We start from the raw sequence: 20944 nt of genomic DNA, 5'->3' as shown, positions 1-20944 counted from the left end.
TAACATAAAGAGCCGTTTGACATGATGCGCTATTCTACTTTAGCGCGTTCGGTTCAATCGAGCGCGAGTGAGATAAAGACTACTTTGTGTATTTTTCACATTGACATTTAAATTTTCACCTTTGCTAGCCATCACGACCAATCATAAAACGAGCCTTGAATTCTCATTTCACAATTATCAGTCTGTGCTACTTAAATTCAACCTTTTGTCAGAAACTATAGAGTCGAATTTCTATCGTGCAACAACACAAAAGAGTCGTTGACAAACGGTGGGCAATGGTGGGAAACCACCATGGGTATCATATGGGAATACGGGAATACATTTCGAAACAAACACAGGGTTCGCCAGTGCGTTTTGTTCACATTATTTTAACTTTTAAAATTTTAATTATTTTACTTTTTACAGCAATTTACAAACATGACATGACTTTGAGCGCAATACAAATTGCGCATGTCACAGCGAAAGTTTATTTACAGTTAGTTACGTAGTAGGTACGCAACCAGAGGGTGGATGAGGGATGGCACTCGAGAGATGGCATTCCTATGGGGTCACGGGAGGGTATACATATATGTAGTAATGTACAGGGTTGACCTACGTCATCTGATTTGACCTCCTGACCTATAATCGCTATACTTTACTCTTTGGCCCGGGATATTCCTTTTTGGGCAGTGGCGGATTTCCCATAAGGCACAGTAGGCACGTGCCTAGGGCGGCGAGATATTAGGGCGGCAAATTGTGACAAAAAAATCGCTGATGATAACAAGAAATAACTTAACGTCCATGCTGTACCTAATCTAAGTTAACACCTGTAATACCATAGATTGCGATTAAATGATTATGATTATGATTAAAATTAGGCCAGGCAACGAATTATCAAAAAAAGGTATAGAGGGAAATGCTTGGAACACAATGTTTGACTTCGTAACTTTGTTTGAACTAGTTAGGATGTGAACATATCAAAAGTCCCCGGCCGTAGCCCTTGAGCCGGGGGAAGAGGGAGGTTTGAAGGTCCTATTTTTCGGTTTTTCGCTTATATCTCGGAAACTATGCGTTCTAACGACTGATCATTGTATAAAATGAAAGCTGATTAAATTTGCTACAAGTTTTATTTAGTACAGTTTTTCGATATCTTGAGGGCCCTCCACAGTTGTGCGCGAATCGCAATCGTGGCGTCGATTTCATAGATTGTTCACGCCTTCGCGCCTTGTTCCCCGTTTTTTTGTCGGTTTTTCGGCCAGCGTCAAAGGAGGCGCGAAGCGCGAACCTGCAAGACTCCACAATACACACTATTTTGGCTCATCAGTTGCAAGATAAATATTAATTCTATTATATGTTTTACGGTTTTACAACAAAATAAAATGGAAAAATAGCTACAGCAAGTACATGAATCTAGTATAACTGGATTGGGCATGAGTGGTGGGGATAACTGACAGAACGGGATAGTCTTATGTATCTTTCAGTAGGAGTAGCAGCGAAAGCGCTATTATTGTTTGTCCTTGTCACAGTCTCACATCTTGTTTTATTCCCCACCGTAAATTGACCACCGTGATTGGTCGAATTCATTTGTTGCCCACCATAACAAATAAATTCGACCAATCATAGCGGCGCAATGCGACGCTATGATTGGTCGAATTTATATGTTTTGTCCCTCACGGAGGCAAGCGTAGACCACTTCTATAGGATGCTACCTTCTATGAGCAAGTATGATGCCTTAGATTAGATAAACGACAGTTAAACTCGATCAGCTGATGCTTTTCAGCCATCTTGGCCCGAACTAAACTGCGAAATCACCGAGAAGTTTGCGAGTGTGGAGTCATACGTCAACGTCGCGATATGTTCGCTCGGCGAAGTCGCGCCGCGATTCACGCACAATAGTCTGGAGGGGGGCTTGTATAGGGCCCTCCACACTCGTGCGCGAATCGCGGCGCGAAGCCGCGAACGCGAGTGTGGAGTCGATTTCGCAGATCTGCTACACTGTTAAAATCTTTCGGGTTCCTTTGCTCGTGAGCACCGTGAATATTATTGATGGAAATTTAATGCAAAATTATAGACATTCAAGAGCGGCTATCTCAAAAACTAAACAAGATATCTATCGAAAAACTCGACTGAATAAAACTTAGCAAATTTAATCAGCTTTCATTTTGTATAATGATCATGTCACAACGACGCATAGTTTCTAAGATATTATAAGCGAAAAACCGAAAAATGGAACCTTCAAATCAAACCCCCCTACCCCCGCTCAAGGGCTACGGCCGGGGACTTTTGATATTTTCACCTCCTAACGAGTCCAAACAAAGTTACTAAGTTAAAAATGTGTCCCAAGCATTTCCCTATATACCTTTTCGTTGCCTGACCTAAATGTAGTCACTATGAGTGCTGATGCTGAAGGGGCGGCTACAGGGTCTGGGCCTAGGGCGGCAAAGACTGCAAATCCGCCACTGTTTTTGGGGTTTCGTCACAGAATAAGTAATAGTACTACGTTTCGTATAGTCTTATTGGTTACGATTGTTATGAAGCTATTTTGTCCGAAAGCTGCATTTTGAGATTGAAGCAAGCCGCTTTGCATGATGATATTGATGATAGTAGAGGCCCAAAATCAAACGATTTTTTTCGAAGAGCCAGTAATTTCGTCCCTTAGGAGCCGAGGTGAAGCGAAGTCTGTTAAGAGCCCATCAACGTGCACACTAGCGCCACTGCTAAATAATCGTGATTATTTAAATTTAACGAAAGATATTTTAAATAAAAAAGGAGGCTTATGTTCTCGAGATATTAAGCAATGTGACAGACAGACGGACAGAGTCGCACCATAAGGGTTCCTTTTGTACCTTTTTGGTACGGAACCCTAAAAATTGTGGTGCTACTGGTACATACTTAGACATAATCATGAACTAATTCATGCATGTCATAATTTAAGTACCTACCTATTCGACATTGCAGTATAGTAACTAGATATTGAATAAAAGTAGAGTTAGTTGTTTCAAAGGTGAACCGCAAGGCAGGATACCGAGATACTGAACAGTAGAGCCCGAAGCGAACCATAAGGTGTAACTAATGTTAAAATAAAATAAAAAAAGACGGACCGCCAGCAGGGTATTGAGCTAAAGACCCTAGAATGCCGAAGGGAGCGCTCCACGTACTTAAGACAGAGATGCAGTAGAGCCGTTATTATAGTACGATTCAATTTACAATGTATTATTACTAGTGGCTCTCTGAACTGTAGACTTTATAGCATCAGGTGACAAGCAAAACTCACTAATCACCACTACAAGTTCATAGCTATAGTGAACCATATTAGTACTAATAGAAGGTTGATTTTTGTTTAAATATTTTTTTGTCATTAGTGAGTTTTGCTTGTCACCTGACGATAGAGTAACTTGTAAGTATAATATAAGTTACTTAGAGTAACATATAATATATATATATATATATATATATATATATAGCTACCCATACCGTAATCGGCAACGACGACCCTAGCTAATTACGAGCATGAGCTCTGATATTATGGCTGGCAAAGCCGAATTTACTGTAACTTATTTATACTGTAGACCTCGCGGTAAACTTAGAAAATGTAAAAGTGAAAAAATACTTAGTTCGTCCAGTCGTTATCACAGTGACTCACAATGGTCGCTTTAATCGACAAATATAAATAAGTTTTTGGCAAAAATTTCAATTTTTGTACAACCTTTTATAGCTGACTGTACTTTTCTTACGACAGACAACTAATACTCATCAAGACAATTCTAAAAACCCCTAACACAATTAGGTTGTTGTTAGGTTTCATCACAGAGTTCCTATGGCCACCTCCTGTCTCCATCATCAGATCAGCTCGATGGTACCATAATATTGCATTGTCACCCGACTTACATGTGTATGCAAAATTTCAACTCATCGGAAACCGGGAAGTGGATCAAATTTAACTTGCAAGATTTGATTACAGACAGACAAAGGTCAGGTGAAAGTAAATAAAAGCTTGTAAAAACGATTCAATCAAAGAATCTGGTCACAAAATTTCACGAGAATCGGTTAGGAATTGCGACCTGTAGAAGACTGGTAAGAAGTAAAAGACAAGTTTTTAGGAGAATCTGTATTCTTTTTTACACAGCTGTAACCTAAACTTACGGTTAACGCTATTATTTAATACGAATCTGACTCTTTCACAAGCTATATTACTATAATAAAAATTTCTATCTGTGACAATATTACATATCAATCGTTAAAAAAAATTCTAGTCAAATAAGATTTCCTGCCACAAAAAATTGGAATTTCACCTTAATTCTAGTCTAATTTATGAAATATCTCATATTACACATGGGTAAGTATAAAGATGTATTCCTGGCACCGAGGAAAGTGTTTCGCCATTCACAAAAATGTACATCGAAGCTTTCACATTTCTCGGGTGTCCGAAAACATGATGTGATTCGCTTGGCGTACTTATATACAAATTTAAGATTAATTTTATCAGAAGAGTCCATCAAACTGATAGTCGAATTATACCTGCCAATGCCAACTAAAATACCGTTGATTTCATAATTATCCTAGTACCAATGAAAACTGTACATACCGCACAGAACTTACAGCTACATTGCAACATTGTAAAAAAAGGTTTGTATTGATAAATCTTTTTTTATTTAAAATTAATCGTCCTTTCAGCAGGCTGATATACAAAGTAGAAAAAATATACATTGTGCTTAAAATTACCGTCTTTACAACATCTGGGAGACTGTTTTGTAGGCTTGAATTGGTACGTAGTAAATAAAAGGATCGAAACCAAACGCGAGTGAGTTGCATTGCGAATCTAGAAGCCGGCGAGAACACTGGTTTGAGAAATCTGTAACAATAAAAATATTATAAGTCCAGACTTGGGAAATTTCATCACTTTTATCAATGAAGTTAAAAACTGCCCCTCACTACAGAACACGCTTTAAGAATATCTACCAAATGTATGGTTTAAAGTCGGTACTAAGTTAACTCTGCGTGGCATTTGCAGTGACAAAGTGTGGCAATGTCATCAATTAGATAAGGTCATATTTCTATGAAAATATGACACATTTTGTTCTTTTCAAGTCGATGCAGTCTTCATTGCTCGTTGTTTTTATTAATCGTTTGTCAATTTCAAATCTGAGATAAGGTTAGGTGTTTGTTTATGATATGAATATAAAAGTAAAATTCGTTAAATTCGCAAACATGACACCCATTTTCCACATTATTTTTGTAATAAACAAGACATTGAATATGAAAGACAAAACCTAAACAATAGGCTACATGACTAATTTTCATTTATGGTATCAATCGATCGGGTTTGTTTTTAGGATCAAATGTCTATATGGGACCCATTGCATTAAAGTAACACAAAAGTCAGAAATTGTAGTCAAAGGCCGACAGTCGCACTTCACTCGCGAAACGCCCTAAACAAAACGATAAGGGAACGTGACGTCAAGGTCTCTGGGAGCCCATCTTGTAAATTGCGTTTTTGTCGGTGAAATATTGCGTTTATGTATATAGTTGTTATAGAATATTTTTTTGGATGAAATTTAAGGAATCGAATGGTACCCTTACTTTTATCGTTTTTGGATGTTAAAAAAAAAACTTAAATTTTGAAACTTTCACGTCCTGTATTATTGTAATTTTTCAATATTTTATTTTAATATCCACATTATTGTGATAAATTGCTCGTTTGCTATCTATTTTACTAGATTTAGTTATAAAATTCAACATGTGTCATCATCCCTATTGCAGCGCTATTTCGCGTTCATTCTCATTTATTAGGCACTAAATAGCACATACATTATTTATATTAACTATCTAAGTATATTACTTACATAACCATATTACGTACGTAATAGATTACGTACTTGACCATATTTTACAAATACATACTTTAGCTAGTGAGCAGCGCGATGTTGATCTCCTTGACCATCTTGACGCGGTGCAGCATCTTGGCGAGCGCGGCGCGGCTGAGCGGCTGCGTGGAGTACCACACGGGCGAGTCGGGCACGCACGACCGCTCCGGCTGCAGGTAGAACACGTCGTTGCGCGTGCGCACAGACTCCGGACTGGGGGATACCAGTTTATGTTAGCTTTGAAAAAGTGCAGCTGTACAGTGTTTGACACATTCAGTGCCGAAAACCCGACTATCGGGTATTTTATGATTTCGTTCCCAGGCTGGACGACCCGACAGTCGGGATCGTGGTACTACAGCTTTATACGACGAAATTTTTGTGGCCTGGCGCGCGCGCACATCTTGTTTGGCTGGGTGGCAATGAATGTGTTAATCTAAATGGCGAGGGAAAGTAAGGAACTAACTAAGCAGGAACCACAAGGACGATTTCGTATACGAGTATAAACAAAACTATATTACAGGGTTTTCCTGGTTAAATTCCAGGGTGTATGGAAAGGTATCTCTAAAATAGGGCTTGTACATAAGAGCCAATAGTTTGATTTCCCAAAAAACAGATAAACTATAAAATAATTAAAACTAAGAACATACCATTTGGAAATATAAAATTCGTAAAGTTTGACAGGACATCGAAGAGGATTTTCTTCATTCTCTTGTTGTTCATATACTTTCTTTTTCCTGGAATTCGCTTCTGTAAAAAAAAACAACCATTGCATTTACTAAGATTAAAAAAAAATACGTGTAGATTGTTTGTATAGCTAAAGTGTTATTCTATGGAACTTGCTTAACTATGTAAACAAACCGCCATATTGAAATTGTCTCTGAACTGACTGACTTTTGTTTACATAGTTAGCAAGTTCCATAGAATGACACTTTACATGTAATGTCTATTTATTTTATATTTTGTGCTTACCAAGCGCCGATTGGGGAGGATAAAACCGCAGTAAAACATTCCTAGAGCCAGGTATTTTGGCCTGTCCTGGCTGGTTGGGGTTTCGTTTCCAATGCTTCATTATGTGTGAAAATGATAGCTGCATATGCTCTTCAACCGTCTGGAATATAGTAATTTATAAGAATACTAAATATACAGTATCTTACATAATATATACAAATACTAAATACAGAAAATATAATTCCGTAACCCCCAGGGTAGGATATTTAAGACCACGGTAAAAGAAAATAGCATGTCATACGCTATACTGGATATCAAAGCATGCCACGTTGCCGTCATTCTACTAGAAATGTGTAGTTTGAAAACAGAACAATCAATATTTCTACTCGTTACTCGTGGTCGTGTGGTACTCACAACTAGGTTGAAATGTTTAGTGTTGAAGAACATTAGTGTGGAAAGTAGGACGTGCGGAGAATGTGCTCCCAACTGCTTGCTTTCCCATAGGTGCTCCTCTTCCACTCGCGTCACTATGTACTCTGTCAAAGAAAGAGAACCGGTCATGTGAGAACACGGATTACTTTTTATTTTTACACTACAAAAAGTATGTACCAGTGGCGGCGCGTCCATAAAAGTCGACTTCCACCTGCTTGCCTATTTTTGGACGTTTGAGCAGAGTTGTAAAGGAAATATGTAAGCCAAATTAGCCCCGGCTTGCCTATGGATATGTTTGACACGTCGCCACTGGTATGTACATATGTTTGTCTAATTAAACGTAGCAAATAATATAATAATATTGCTTAAACTTACGCGAGTCATTATATAAGACTGAGAATTTCTTGGCGACTTCGTCCAAACAGTCCGTGAACTTTTCATAGTATGGGTCCGTGAATATGTTGTCTATCCTACCATTTTCAAATAGATATTGTTGTATACCTGAAAATCAAATAAATGATTAGCATCCGTATTTAAGTATAGAGTGCCCCATTGGTGGAAAAAGGACTCCCCCCCTCTCCTCTTGACTCCTTTCCCATTAGTCCCTAAGTATCCACGGCGTCAAAATCATCTTATCATATAAAAAAAAAGTTGGTGGTAATTTTATTAGTTGACATTATAAAACATTACCACTTTACCACCGCATTTGATAGGATATAAGGCCTGTGCACACCGAGTGCGTGTCCGTGTACGACTATACGTGCACGTGCGCGTTGTAATGTGCAGATCCTTATGAGAGACGGCACACCGCTTGCGTGACGTATGCGTGCGCGGCTCAAACATTTTAGCACACGCGCACGTGCACGTCTACGCACACGCAGATGATATGGCCTTGCATATAAACCACTTATAAATCTGCGTCAGTTTTAAGAGCCAACAGGAGCTAAGATTTAAATATTTTAGGTAAATATACCAGTCTCGCTAACGGAAGCGGCTCCTAAAACTAGTGCGATAAGGACAAGGCGAAAAATCCTGCGTAAAAATATCAAAAATCGAGGTTTCGTACTCGACTGTTTCCTCCTCCAAAACTTAAACAATCGTAACCAAATTTGGAAATCTAAATGATTATGACATTATCTGTGTCGGACCGTTTTGCTTTTTTGACTAATTGATGTCAGTTTTGAATAGCATCATTGCGGCATAGTCAATTAGGCCATTTTGGCCATTTTTGAAGGGCCCTAGCGCCTTAAAAAACAAAAATATCAAAAAAAGCAAAACGGTCCGACACAGATATTGACAATATTAATCTGTGTTGAAAAAATCATTGCTCTAGTTTCAAAACCCACGGAGGAAACAGTCGAGTACGTTTGTATGGAGAAATGACCACTCCTGTTGGCTCTTAACGTTACGCATCACCACTAGACCACTCAAAAACTATACACACATGTTAAAATCTTACTTACCTAGAACCAAATAATAAATAGTGTCCGGGGCGTATTCGCTGCCGTTCGGTTTCCGCACCTCCTTGACGAACAGACAGAGCGAGTAGTTGAGCTCGTCGGCGGTCAGCTGGAGGATTTCCGACTTGAACGGCTTCCGTCGAATCGAGCTCTTCTCGATCTCGGCGTTCTTTGTCATCACCCATTGTTTCCACGCGTTCACGCCGAATGTGTACTGGAATAAGTAGATTGATTTACATCCCGTTTTTTTAAGATTTGGATTTTTCTAACCTCAAAAGTAGGGATTAGATTAGGGGGTTCGTATGATATCTAATATTGCGGTACAATAACATGTAGACATAATTCAGTGCATAGTTCCTTAGATTTAATTCTGGAGGAAAAAAATTACCACCATTTTTGAGGATATTCCTGCGGTCGTGTTTTAAAATTCGCCAATAGTTGCGAATTTCCTATTTATCGCACTTGTATTTGTGTACAGAACACACAAAGACACAAATACGGCACAAGACAGGACCGCCGTTCGCGGGAAGTCTTCAGTTGCAAATACGCAAGCACCACCTTCGGACAAAGGTGAACCTATCTGACGGACAACAGGATTCTGTCTCTCGGGGGCCGGAGCAGAAAATAGATACAGTACAGAAGTCAATCACATGTATGTACTTCACTTTTCAACCTACGCGCGGCGGTCGCTCTAGGGTTGTCAACTATGATTTATGCACAAAAAACTATCGTGGTAGTGGCACTCGTATCTAGTAGTGGCCGGGCGGGGTGCTTACCTACCTACCTAACTGTTCTGTTTAACGTTAAAACGAACCATCGAAATACAAGCAGATACCTCTCTGAAACCACTGGTAGCTTAAAAAACGACAATTCACCGTTTAATGTTGAATTTAAACAACCATCCACTGAACAGTTATAATAACTTTTTTTTGTTTCTCCATAATTGCACAAAAAAGTTCACAGACGCGTATCTCAAGCGGTTGACACTCGCGCTCGCACTGGTCCCAACCGGTCCGAGATATCGTGTCTGTGAGGAGTGTCTATGTGTGCGTTGCTCGAGCGCACTTTGTATGTAGATTGATTTCTGTACTGTATCTGTTTTGTGGCCGGAGTGAGTACCTTGAGACACATGTTGGCGTCGGGCTTCTCGGCGGGCTCGCGCGGCGGCTCGGGCGGCGGCGGCTGCGGCTCGGCGCGGCGGCGCTTGCTGGCGCGCGTGGCGGCGCGCGCGGCGGGCGCGGCGGCGGCGGGCGGCGCGCGCTTGCGGGGCGCCGCCGCCGACGCGCGCAGCGCCGCCACCGCGCGCTGCTGCTCCAGCACCATCATGTGGTGGTGGTGCATCGGCTCGCCTTCCAGACCTGTCCGACACGATTCTCTTTACTCATCGTCGTTTCCTATAGTAAATACGCCCGAGTTTGAATCTAAATTATACATCCGGGCCTAAAATTACGCAGCCCCTATCCGAGTATGAATAATATAAATCATAATATTTTATTTGCAAAAAAAGGAGTTACAAAAAAAGTTGGTACATTATATTTAAGTCCGTCCTTTTAGCCGTCCATGCACAGCATGCAAATCTTACAAGCTAGCCTTAATCTACATTATTTTATTAAATAACAATTTTATTTACAAATTATAGCTAAAACAACAACCAGAACCAAAAAGTAAAATAAAATAAAGAATAAAATCGAAATATAATGTCAAAATATAAATAATAATTAATTAATGACCAGAAACAATAACTTGATGTCCATTTTTATTAGATTTACTTCGTTTATGTTGTCTAATAGATTCATACCTATTCATAAGTATTACTTTACTAGATCGCCGATGGTGATTTTAGCCATCGTGAAAATAGATAGTCGATGGACCGTACTCGGATGACAATGACGATGATATTTATCGAGAAACGCCGATTAAACAATAAAAATGTATCGAGGTATCTCGTCACACATACGTCATAATTTCGATACATTTATTAAAGTCTTGATTTTCGTTTTATATAATCGATATGCCTACCTTCCCACCTATAACCGCCATCTGCGGCGAGTGCTCGCTAAGCGTTGTTGCCAAACTTCGTAACTTACCAGGCATGCCAGGGAGCGAGCTTAGCGTGATATTAGTATTGGCTATCATGGCAGACTCCAGATCCGCAGGCTGATCCTCGTAGCCGATAGCCATCTGTAGCTTGTCCTCGTCGCATGCGTTGTTGCCAGACTTCATAACTTACCGGGCATGCCAGGGTGCGAGCTCGGCGTGATCGTGTTGGCCGTCATGGCAGACTCGAGGTCGACAGGTTGATCCTCGTACTCGGTGGCCATTTTTAGGGCCATCTGCAGCATATCCTCGCCGAAAGCGTTGTTGCCGTCTATTCCGGCCACTGGGCTGAAGCCTTCCTCTGCTGAAAAAGACATTTGAGTTAAGGTGCCGGTAGGTTCAGAAAACGGAGCTTTTGTAAAACCGTACCAGTTTTTTAGGTAACAGTAAGGTAAAAATGTATTTAGCAAGAGGTATACATTGGGCTTATTTCATTCACATAAGCTTAAATAATTCATAAAATATGGCGAGGCATCAACTGTTTCTGCTTTTTTATTCGAACTAAAAAATTAAGTGTGTAAAAAAATTACATAAATGCTACTTACTCTTTGAAGGTACTGAAAGGTTATCATTATCCAATTAACTAAACAAATATTTGTTAGGCTTACAGTTCAAACTTATTTTTTTATTAATCATATCCAGGACACTTAAGCTTTGGTTTCCTCCGAAAGCGGTGCCGTCATATAGCGGCCATCTCCATACAAATACAACGATATCCATATTTAGCCGTATTATTTAGTATGGAGACGGCCGCTATATGACGGCACCGCTATCCTAGGAAAACTCTTTAGAAAAATTATTAAAACACAAAAATTCAAAGCTATAGTTCGTTTTTTTAGATTAGAAATAAGGTAAACAATCTTGATGTGTCTTTTAATTGAAACACACACTTTAAAAATAAGTTACGGCAAATATGTAACAATTATGAATCTAATACGATCATTTATATTCTTCTGCTTTCATAAGTAATAGTTACTGATTTTTTAAAAGCGTTTTTCAATTAAAAGCCATGTCAAGATCGCTTACCTTCTTTCAAGTTCTTTCTAATGCTAAAAAAACGAACTATAGATATAATGATAAATATACGCAAACAGATAGGAAAACTTTCTCACCATTATCATCATCAGTATCAGAGTCACTCTGATCCTTTTTCTTGTCGCCGGCGACCATCTCGGCCATCATCAGCAGCTCCGCCTCGAACGGATCCGTCGGCATCTTGTCATGGATCTTGTTGATCTCCTTCATGATCCCCTTCGCGGAGTTCCGCGTCGTCGGTATGAACACCGGGGTCGGGATCGGGATCGGAATCGGCACCGGCACAGGGAACGGCAGCGACCACATGGCGCAAGGAACGGGGACGTATATAGGCACCGGGACCGGTATGAGAACGCGCCGCTCCAAGCTCGGGTCGGTCTGGCATTCTTTAGTGCACGGATGCGGACGGCAGGAGACTCCCTTCGAAATCATCATCGGCTTCGACATAGTCGCCTTATTGGCTACCTCCCGGGGAGGCAAAGTTTTGACTATGACGTGATTGTATATTTTAGGGGGCGGGGGCGGCGGCGGTGTGGGGGGTTTAGGAGGGGGCGGGGGGGTCTTGGGGGCGGCGGGGGGCTCGGGCTCGGGGGGAGGGGGAGGCTGCAGCCGCTTGGCCTTGGCGCGCGTCATGGAGGTCATGGCCGGCATGAGGGGCGGCGGCGCGGCCAGCGACTGCACGTTGGAGATCACCGGCAGGCCCGACGACCGCGTTTGCGTCTTTGCTACGGCTGGAGAGACAAATAGTAACCAAACGTCAGAGCGCTTCGCGAGATTGCAGTAACAACTCAATTAGAAATGTGAAAGTGCTCAAGTGTAGAATTGCGGGTGCAAAATAACCTACATTTACCGTTGTTTTTATGGCCTGTGCCGGAGTAGGTCCGCCTGGGGACGCCCGTGGGCACCGCCTTCTGTTGGTCCATCGATTCTCCCGGCATTAGAGGCGGCGTATGTTTTGAGTATTGACCCTAGAAAAAATAAGATATCATGAGATGGGAATTAGGTTCTAGTTTCAAGATTTTTAAATTGATCGGGTTTTGAAGTGAAGATACGTGACATTAAAATCTAAATACGTGTTTTACCTGGAATGCCATGACGCATTGATACGTGCAGAAGTTCCTAACTGTTGCATCCGACATAGTCAAGTGGTACTGTGCCAGAGACGTTCGCTTGCACATATCACATTTTATTCTGAAAAGAAAAGATCCCTTTACCAAGTTCATAATACGAAAGATATTTTAAGAATTTTCTGATATACCATCTTGTATTGGTACAGTCAAGGTATTAAGTATCTTGCCGGTGCCGATATTTAATACCTTGACTGTACCAGTATGATAGGCCCATAAAACTTAAGTTTCCACTGCCATAGAGAAAAAAATACATAGAGTGCTCACTCCATACATCAGTTTTAGTACCAAAAAGACTATTAGCATCTAGCATCGAGTAGCGGAACTATCAGTACTGCTACTTGACAATAGATGTAGCACCGACCGGAAAGTCTTATGCTGTTGAGATAAGACTTTCCGGTCGGTGCTACATCTATTGTCAAGTAGCAGTACTGATAGTTCCGCTACTCGATGCTAGATGTAGACACTGAAATTAATAGTCTGAACTGGTGTATGGAGTGAGCACTCTTGTCTTACTATATTTCTCTATGCCACTGCTCACCTTCTTGACGACACTGCGTTCACGGAGACCTGGTAGAGATTCAAGCAGTTGAGCGAGCACATCATAACGACCTGCCCCGAGCCCTGCACCCGCCGTATCATGTCGAAGTTGTACTTCTTCACTTTGCACCAGTTGCACGGCACGATGTGTCTCGAGTTGCTGATGTACACGTTCATACACGACTTGGAGCAGAAGCAGTCGGGGGACTGGGTCTCATAGATGGTGAAGCAGTTTGAGGATTTGCGCTCGAAGTATTTCTTGCACCAACGGCATTGGTCTGAGGAACAGAGTACCAATTATTTAAATCGGCTGTAACTTATTCAACTTAATACTCATACTCACACTTCTGGTGAAAAGGTTATTAAAAAAAACTATTTTATCAAGAGTAAAATGGGTGGATCAACTATTTCTTGTTGTTATTCTGTCCGGTCAGCCAAGAGACAAAAGTAGCATAGTTTGTTAGAAGACATTGTACGCCACCTTCTTCTGACACGCTTGGTAGACGACCCTCAATGGAAAGGGTTTATAAGTATCACAAAAAGCGTGTTTGGTGAATTTAAATGCCTAAAAATCAGGTTTTAAAAAGTGACCCAGGAGAACGTAACCATGGCAACGAGTGACAAGAAAAAGTTGATTCACCCAAATGCAAGTTACCTGGGAATATGTTATTGACGAATTTGAAAGCGGCAAAACATGGATCGGAGCAAAGCCTTTGTAAGATATTCTCACTAACTTCGACCTCTATTGTCGTCCCTTTCTCCAGAGAGCAGACGGCGCATTTAGCCCACACCGGCTGTGGTAGCGGGCTCTTGCTCATCTGATCGAACTTCTCCATACAGATCTGAGTACAAAAGTCTTTGAACTGGCCCTTGTCTCCTACTGGCGCCAGGAAGCCTTGGTGACCGACCGATATATCTCTTTGACAATAGCAACATATCTTCAGCCCCTTTTTGAACTCTTCCAAGCATCCAGAGTTACAGAACTGTCGGATATCATACCCGAACCTTACACAGTATTTTCCTAAACTAGTGTGCGTGACCGTGTTTTTGCAGTTGGCGCAACGCGCTCCTATCTTGTTCTGATACCTTCCCAGACACACCTCATTGCAGAAGTCCATGGTTTCCCACGTCAGACTTTTATCGCTTTCTAAGTCTAGTTGTAGACTGCACTGAAAGCATTTTCTGACAAATGTCCTTTCTCTCTCTTCCCTGGCCGCCTGCACCATGGCCGGTGTCTTGGGTTGTAGTTTGTACGCCTCGTCCAAATATTTGTCTGTTGCATTGCTTATTACTTTTAATTTGAGGAGAGGAGGATTTGATACACTCGCCGCTTGCGCAGCCGCTTTACGAGTGACTCGTTTCTTTTTTATGTGGAACCTGCCATTTTCTCTGCTATTCAATTCCTTAATGCAGGTTTGTTCGCACACGGCAACATGCTCGCCGTACAGTTTGAATGCGTACGAGCATGGTTTGGTTTCTTTACAGACTAGACACTCTGCTTCTGTCGGGGTTACTTCATCAATGGCCATCCGCCGTCGTTTGAAAACATATTTCTCCTTTTCATCCGCCATCATACTGTGTAAACAGGTGAGAGAGCAGTAATTCGTGTCTTCGCCGTCGTAGTTGTAATAGAAGTAGCAGAGTTTACTTTCCTCGCATTCTGAGCAGGTGAGTGTTTTGGGCGTTATTTCCTCCACGGTGTATTTCTTGGAACATACATTATACTGGCCGGGGTGTTCCTCCTGGAAGGTGGTGAGACAGGCCTCGGTGCAGATGTACTTGTAGTCTCCGTCCTTGTCGACGTACCGGTAGGTGCAGGGCTTACTTTCGGCGCACTGCACGCAGGTACCGTCGAATTGACTAATTTCCTGGATGTCGTTGGGAACTAAGTTCTCTTCATCGGCTTCGGCCGCCTCGTCATGTTCGTTTTCATTCTCTTTATCTGTAAAATTAAACCAAAAATGATTATTACCTGAAGATTAATGTTGGAGGCGATAAAGTTAGTGTAGTCTGTTATGAAATATAAGAAAATGTTTACCGCCGACTTGGTCGTCCGCGGCAGCGTCTGCAAGAGCAGGCGCGTCTCCCGCGGACTCCGAAGGGGCCACTGTATCTTCGTCCGCATCATTTTCGGCGTCGTGTTCTTGCTCGGTCTTGGGCACTGTCTCTGCTTCAGCGGCTGTTGAGACAAAAGTTTATCATAAGTCTCAGATTGTAAGCTAACAAAGAATAACAATATTAATGTCGTCTCCAGATCATAGATTTTGATCATTTCAATCAATGCCATTCTGGAATTTATCACTTCATGATATGGTTAGATTTGACGTTTTCAGGATGTGGCCCAACCGTCGTTTGTCCACGTCATGAAATGATCAGTTCTAATATCTGACCACAACATGAACATGAGAAAATCAATCTCATCCTTCTTGTTGCTAAAAGAGTCCCCCCTAAGTCTCAGTCACCAATTCTACATTAGCTTTCATGTACACCTAGAAGGCAGTGAAACATCTATATTTGTGGCTTTCCATCAGAGAAGGGTCCTTATGCTTCATGTTCAATAAGGACCTTTCTTCTGATAAGAATTTTTTTTCTGCGGGAATTTCAGATAAAAAGGGTCCTTCTTGCACTTCAAGCATAGGACCCTTCTGAGTGGAAAGCCACATTTAATAAATGTATGATGTAAAATTGTATAATAAAAACACAAACCTTCAGCTTGTTTTCTCTTCTCAGCTAACACTTTTTCTGCTTGTGCCTTGTCAGCCTCCGAGATCTCACGCTCAGTGTCAGGTAGCAGCATAATCTCCTCATCAGCTCCAGGTTCCTCTGCTAATTCGGAAACACTCCCGCTATCATCTAAGGGGGTTTCTTCTGTAAAGAAAATTTGCCGAATTTTAGAAAAAAGGTATGTGACAGTATTCATCTTTAGGCATAAGTAATTAAGTACTCCTGTTTTACTTACATTGTGTTTTCAGAAAACTAATTAAAACTAAAGAGATAAAGTGAAATACTGTAGCAAGTGAGACCAGATACTTAACAGAAAAATGTATTACCCGACTCCTAATTATAGATTTGGTCATTATTAAATGGTTACTGCATTCCCTATTCATCTCTTATATTGAAAGAAAGATAATGTACATTTTATTAAATGACAAGTGTTCAATTTACCAGTGTGATCATCATCATGTGCTGCAACACTGTCTGCATTGTGGTCATCATCATCATCATCCAAGTTGACGTCCCCACTTGGTTTAGCTGTGGATGTTTCTGTAATGCTGTCACTTTTGTCCTTCAGTAGGGCATCAAAAGGGTCCAACGCCTGAAGAAAAAAATGAGAAGTGACCATAATATCAATGATGTGAATTCTTTTAATGAAAGTTTAATCTAGTGCCATTTTATGGCAACACAATTACTAAAAAGTCATGATAATCAACGAATGATTCAATCCACTTTAACCCAGACTGATCCAAATTTAATGCTATGGTAGGACTTATAATTTCCTATAGGTTTAATGCCTTTTCATCCAAGAATATTTCATCTTATCCAAGAATATTATAAAAGCACAGAATTTCAGGAGGTTGAATGGTCTGAATGGCTTTGAAAAAAAGGATGGTATGGCATTGCCTTTTGAATTTCATGTCAGTATGTCTGAATTTAGATTAATTATGTATTTACCTGTGTATGGTCTTCCTGAGGCTCATCCTGAACATTAGGTGCTGTTTCAAACTCAGGTTTACCCACGTCATCATCCTTTTTCTCCACAGGAGTTGTCTCCTGATCATCTACCTCACTTGCTGTCACAGCAGCGGCTTCTGAATCTTGGCTAGCTTCGGGAAGCTCTGAGCTGGTTTCCTGGACTGATTCATGTGCAGAGTCTTGACTAGCAGATTCTTGGCTGTTTGATTCTTCTGGAATTTCTACTTTCTGTGGTAGATCATCTACTGTTTCTGCATCTTCCAATTTAATATCTGGAATAGTAAGATATTCTATGAGAAACAAGCACCTTCGTTTCTGAGTGTTGAGAAAATAAAACATGAAATCACATTTACTTAGGCATGGGGGCTAAATAACTTGATAAAAGTATGGTTAAGCTAAAGAAGAGACGATTTTCAGATAGATTCTTGTACACTGGACCCGCCTGTTGCTATCTCTATTGCACATGCATAATTATATTGCTGTTGGACTTGCACAGTGATATTGACAACCAGCATCAAGGGTGAGACAGCAATATAATATGCACAATAGAGATAGCAACAGGCGGGTCAGTGTTACGAAAATCTATCTGGAAAGCGTCTCTGCTTTAGTTGCCGCAGCATGTGTGTTAATGGGAATGCTGGAAATAATGTATATTTGACTTTACTCCCTCTTAATATCTTTTATTTCAGTATTTATCCCTGGGGGACCCCATGGCAAAAGGAAGGCGGGAAAACCCATAACAAGATGGTCCAGGGATATCATAGCCACAGCTGGAGAAAATTGGCTAATCAAGGCTAAAGACCGAGAAAGGTGGAAAGATATGGAGGAGGCCTATACCCGACAGGGGTCCTTAATATAGCAAAATAAACAACAATATTATTAGAAAACTTTTATTATGCAAACTATTTAAGGAAAAATAAAAGGCTTAAATAAATAAATAAAAATAAATAAATTTATCCCTGACCATGTGCATCTTTCTATTGACTATCCAAATAAAATATTTTTGTAATTTAATTTCCCAGATACTAAAATGTCACTCTCTTCTTCTTCATTACCTCATGACCGAGGGTTGTGACCACATCAACCTTCTCCATTTTGGATGATTATCAACCTTCCTAATAATAGAGTTGAGTACAGTACCATGAATTTTCCTATTGTATGGAAATATTTAGCGAACTCTTTCACAAACAGTTTGGTGCAACCAACCCTAAATCTTATAAGACTTTTAATTACCTACTAACGAGTATAAAATAGGTAAGCATAAGCATAATAAGCAGGAATAGATTATAGTTTATACAATCGGATATGATATGATGAACTACATAAATAATGATAATGAATTTTGATTACATACCATTTTCCTTAGCCGTCTCATCATCTATTGCCCCTGCAACAGGGTCATCAGCACTTTCCGCATTGGTCACCTTATCTTTATCACTAACACTTTCATTCTCGTGTTCTACATGGTTCTGGAGCCCACTATCACCATCCTTATCACTCATCGGATCATTCACAGAATCACCATTACTATCAGTAGCTTTGCCTACATCACTGTTATTGGTATCAGTGTCTTTGTTATCACTTTCTTGCGATTCTTCAGACTTCTTGAGATGTGTCTCATCTTCTGCAGAGATCTTGTCCCCAGATGCTTCACTCACAGCCTCCATAGAGTTTTCAGGAATGCTTTCTTTCTCTTCCATGTTACCAACAATCTAGTTGGATTTGGGTCAATTAGAGGGTCAAATACATCTGAAAATGAACAAAATGCATATTTTAAAATGCTTTGACGCCGCACCCGGCGGTAAGTTTCGAGGTTAGAATGCAATTGGGCTGGCGGTGACGAAAATTAAATAAGAAGGAATACAACTTATATCACCTTATAACTGTGCAAATTGGCAAGCTTGCCCAATATAATAAGATTTTTGGGCACGGTCATTTCAATTACAGCGGTAATTACAAGTCAAATGACGCCAATCCCAACCAAAGCCATATTAGCCCGCGCTTATTCTCTTTTTGACTTTTTAAGCTAACAGTGGACAGTATAGCCCTAAAAGTACATTTATCTTCTTATCAAACTATAACTGAACGTGAATGCTCAAGTATTTGTCTAATAACTACTAGGATGTCGCGGCAAGTTTCTTTGTAACAAGTGAAAAAAACGGCAGGGCAGGTACATTATTTTGGCGAGACATTAAAGCGACAGTGCCAACTATAGAACTTTTATTATAAAACACATATTTTTCTTTATACAACCTATTCAATATGTAAGTACAACTTGCCTGTATTGTTATTTCACACAAAATTCCTTGAAAGCACAACAAACGACACCATTTTGGAATCGACTTGCATGCGATTTGTTGCGGATGTGTATACCGCAAAAACTATGTTTTATTATCGCAAAATTTACTTTTAAGACAAAACGTGATAAAAAGATGAATTAAATAAATTTAAAAACTATTTTTTTAAATGTTATATTTGCAACATTTTCCTGAAAAGAGCAGATTAAATAAAAAGTAATCAATGCGTAGCCTAACTAATATCTTTATGTTGGTAGTAAGTGACGCTTCATACAACTGAATCCGTTTGAGTTAAAGGTAATAACGCCTGAATGTTTTATTGCAAATATGTAAAGCTAGAATACACAAACCGTGGAAACCAACCGTGCCCAGGTTCAAAGCCGTAACACACTACCGCACCGCACCGCACCGTGACCTTAATAAAAATACATATAGTCCGTCAACCAAATCTTGTCAGTAGCAATGTAAAGCAAACTAAAGTAGGGCAACACTCAAAGAGCAGTATTGCGCTAAGAATAGCAGCAATGTACATCGAACCAAAAGATTTTTTTTTTCCGCTGAGCGCGCCCTGCGTACGTCAATTCAAATTGTCACTCGCGGTTTATTGAAAAAATTTGAAACATGGACGGACAATTTAAAAGCGATGTTAAAACAATGTTAATCAAAATGATGAACAAATTTGAAGATATCAAAAACAACTCCCTATGGTAGTGCTTATATTCTCTTTGTTCCCTATCTATGTCTTCTATGTTTACTAAAATAAAATCATATCAAAATGCAGATAATTAGATAGTGCATATATTTGTTATTTACAATATAATATGCCACTTGTTAATGTAAATTAGTGTACTCTTCTGGATGAATATGACATACCTGTGTAATTTTTTTGATTGGTATATATTGTACAATAGGATTACATATTAAAAATAAAACAACTGATATTTGGGTGTTTATTTAATTTAAAGGTAAATAAGATAAGGGTCACTTTAGCTTACACTATAATTCAGGTCATTAATTGAAAAAATATAATGAAGTTACCAATGTTACCGGGTCACTTCAACCAAGCATAATACTCTGTAGTATTCTATTGCATCTTTGTAAATAGTCACAACTGATTGCTGAAAATATTAGACATGTGGGCCTATGGACGGTTTCCAGGACACAATTTATGGTCTTGTTGGATAGATTTAGGCATACGTTTTAATTTTATTTATGCCTTTTAACCCTAAAACAAAAAAACTGAACATAATCTTAAAAGTTCGAAAGAGTTCTTCCAGTATGTACTTGTCATAACCTCAATTTTTAGTAATGTTTACCATCAACGAGCATGATTGTACATTGTAGGCCCCTTAGCTTTGCTTATTCTTATTTAATGTATTGGTATTTAATGGTGACAGCAGAAATATCTCTTGAAACAGAAACGATTCAGAATGAAAACCAAATGAAAACAAATAAGGTGACGGCTGTCATTC

General features: G+C 40.0%; 2 protein-coding genes across 2 annotated transcripts; both read right to left on the bottom strand.

Moving 5' to 3' along the window:
• Positions 1 to 4510: 4510 nt before the first annotated feature.
• On the bottom strand, positions 4511 to 16784 carry LOC134663039 (zinc finger MYM-type protein 4). The gene is made up of 17 exons (XM_063519336.1): positions 16648 to 16784; positions 16189 to 16350; positions 15521 to 15661; positions 14138 to 15424; positions 13484 to 13760; positions 12898 to 13006; positions 12660 to 12783; positions 11893 to 12546; positions 10914 to 11081; positions 9803 to 10041; positions 8687 to 8897; positions 7599 to 7724; positions 7206 to 7327; positions 6813 to 6951; positions 6491 to 6590; positions 5881 to 6056; positions 4511 to 4831 (listed from the first exon to the last, which is right to left on the bottom strand). The coding sequence occupies exons 2-16, from the start codon at positions 16277 to 16279 to the stop codon at positions 5882 to 5884; spliced, it is 3963 nt and encodes a 1320-aa protein (XP_063375406.1). The 5' UTR covers positions 16280 to 16350; positions 16648 to 16784; the 3' UTR covers positions 4511 to 4831; position 5881.
• Positions 16529 to 18875, bottom strand: LOC134662748 (protein starmaker-like). Its single transcript, XM_063519067.1, has 4 exons — positions 18530 to 18875; positions 17155 to 17447; positions 16648 to 16798; positions 16529 to 16539 (listed from the first exon to the last, which is right to left on the bottom strand). Exons 1-4 carry the CDS (start codon positions 18873 to 18875, stop codon positions 16529 to 16531), a joined length of 801 nt encoding a protein of 266 aa, XP_063375137.1.
• Positions 18876 to 20944: the final 2069 nt, after the last annotated feature.

Source organism: Cydia amplana, chromosome 1 (assembly GCF_948474715.1).
Source record: "Cydia amplana chromosome 1, ilCydAmpl1.1, whole genome shotgun sequence".
Lineage (NCBI taxonomy): Eukaryota > Metazoa > Arthropoda > Insecta > Lepidoptera > Tortricidae > Cydia > Cydia amplana.
The sequence above is the reverse complement of the archived record's forward strand: the minus strand, read 5'-3'. Positions and strand labels throughout refer to the sequence as shown.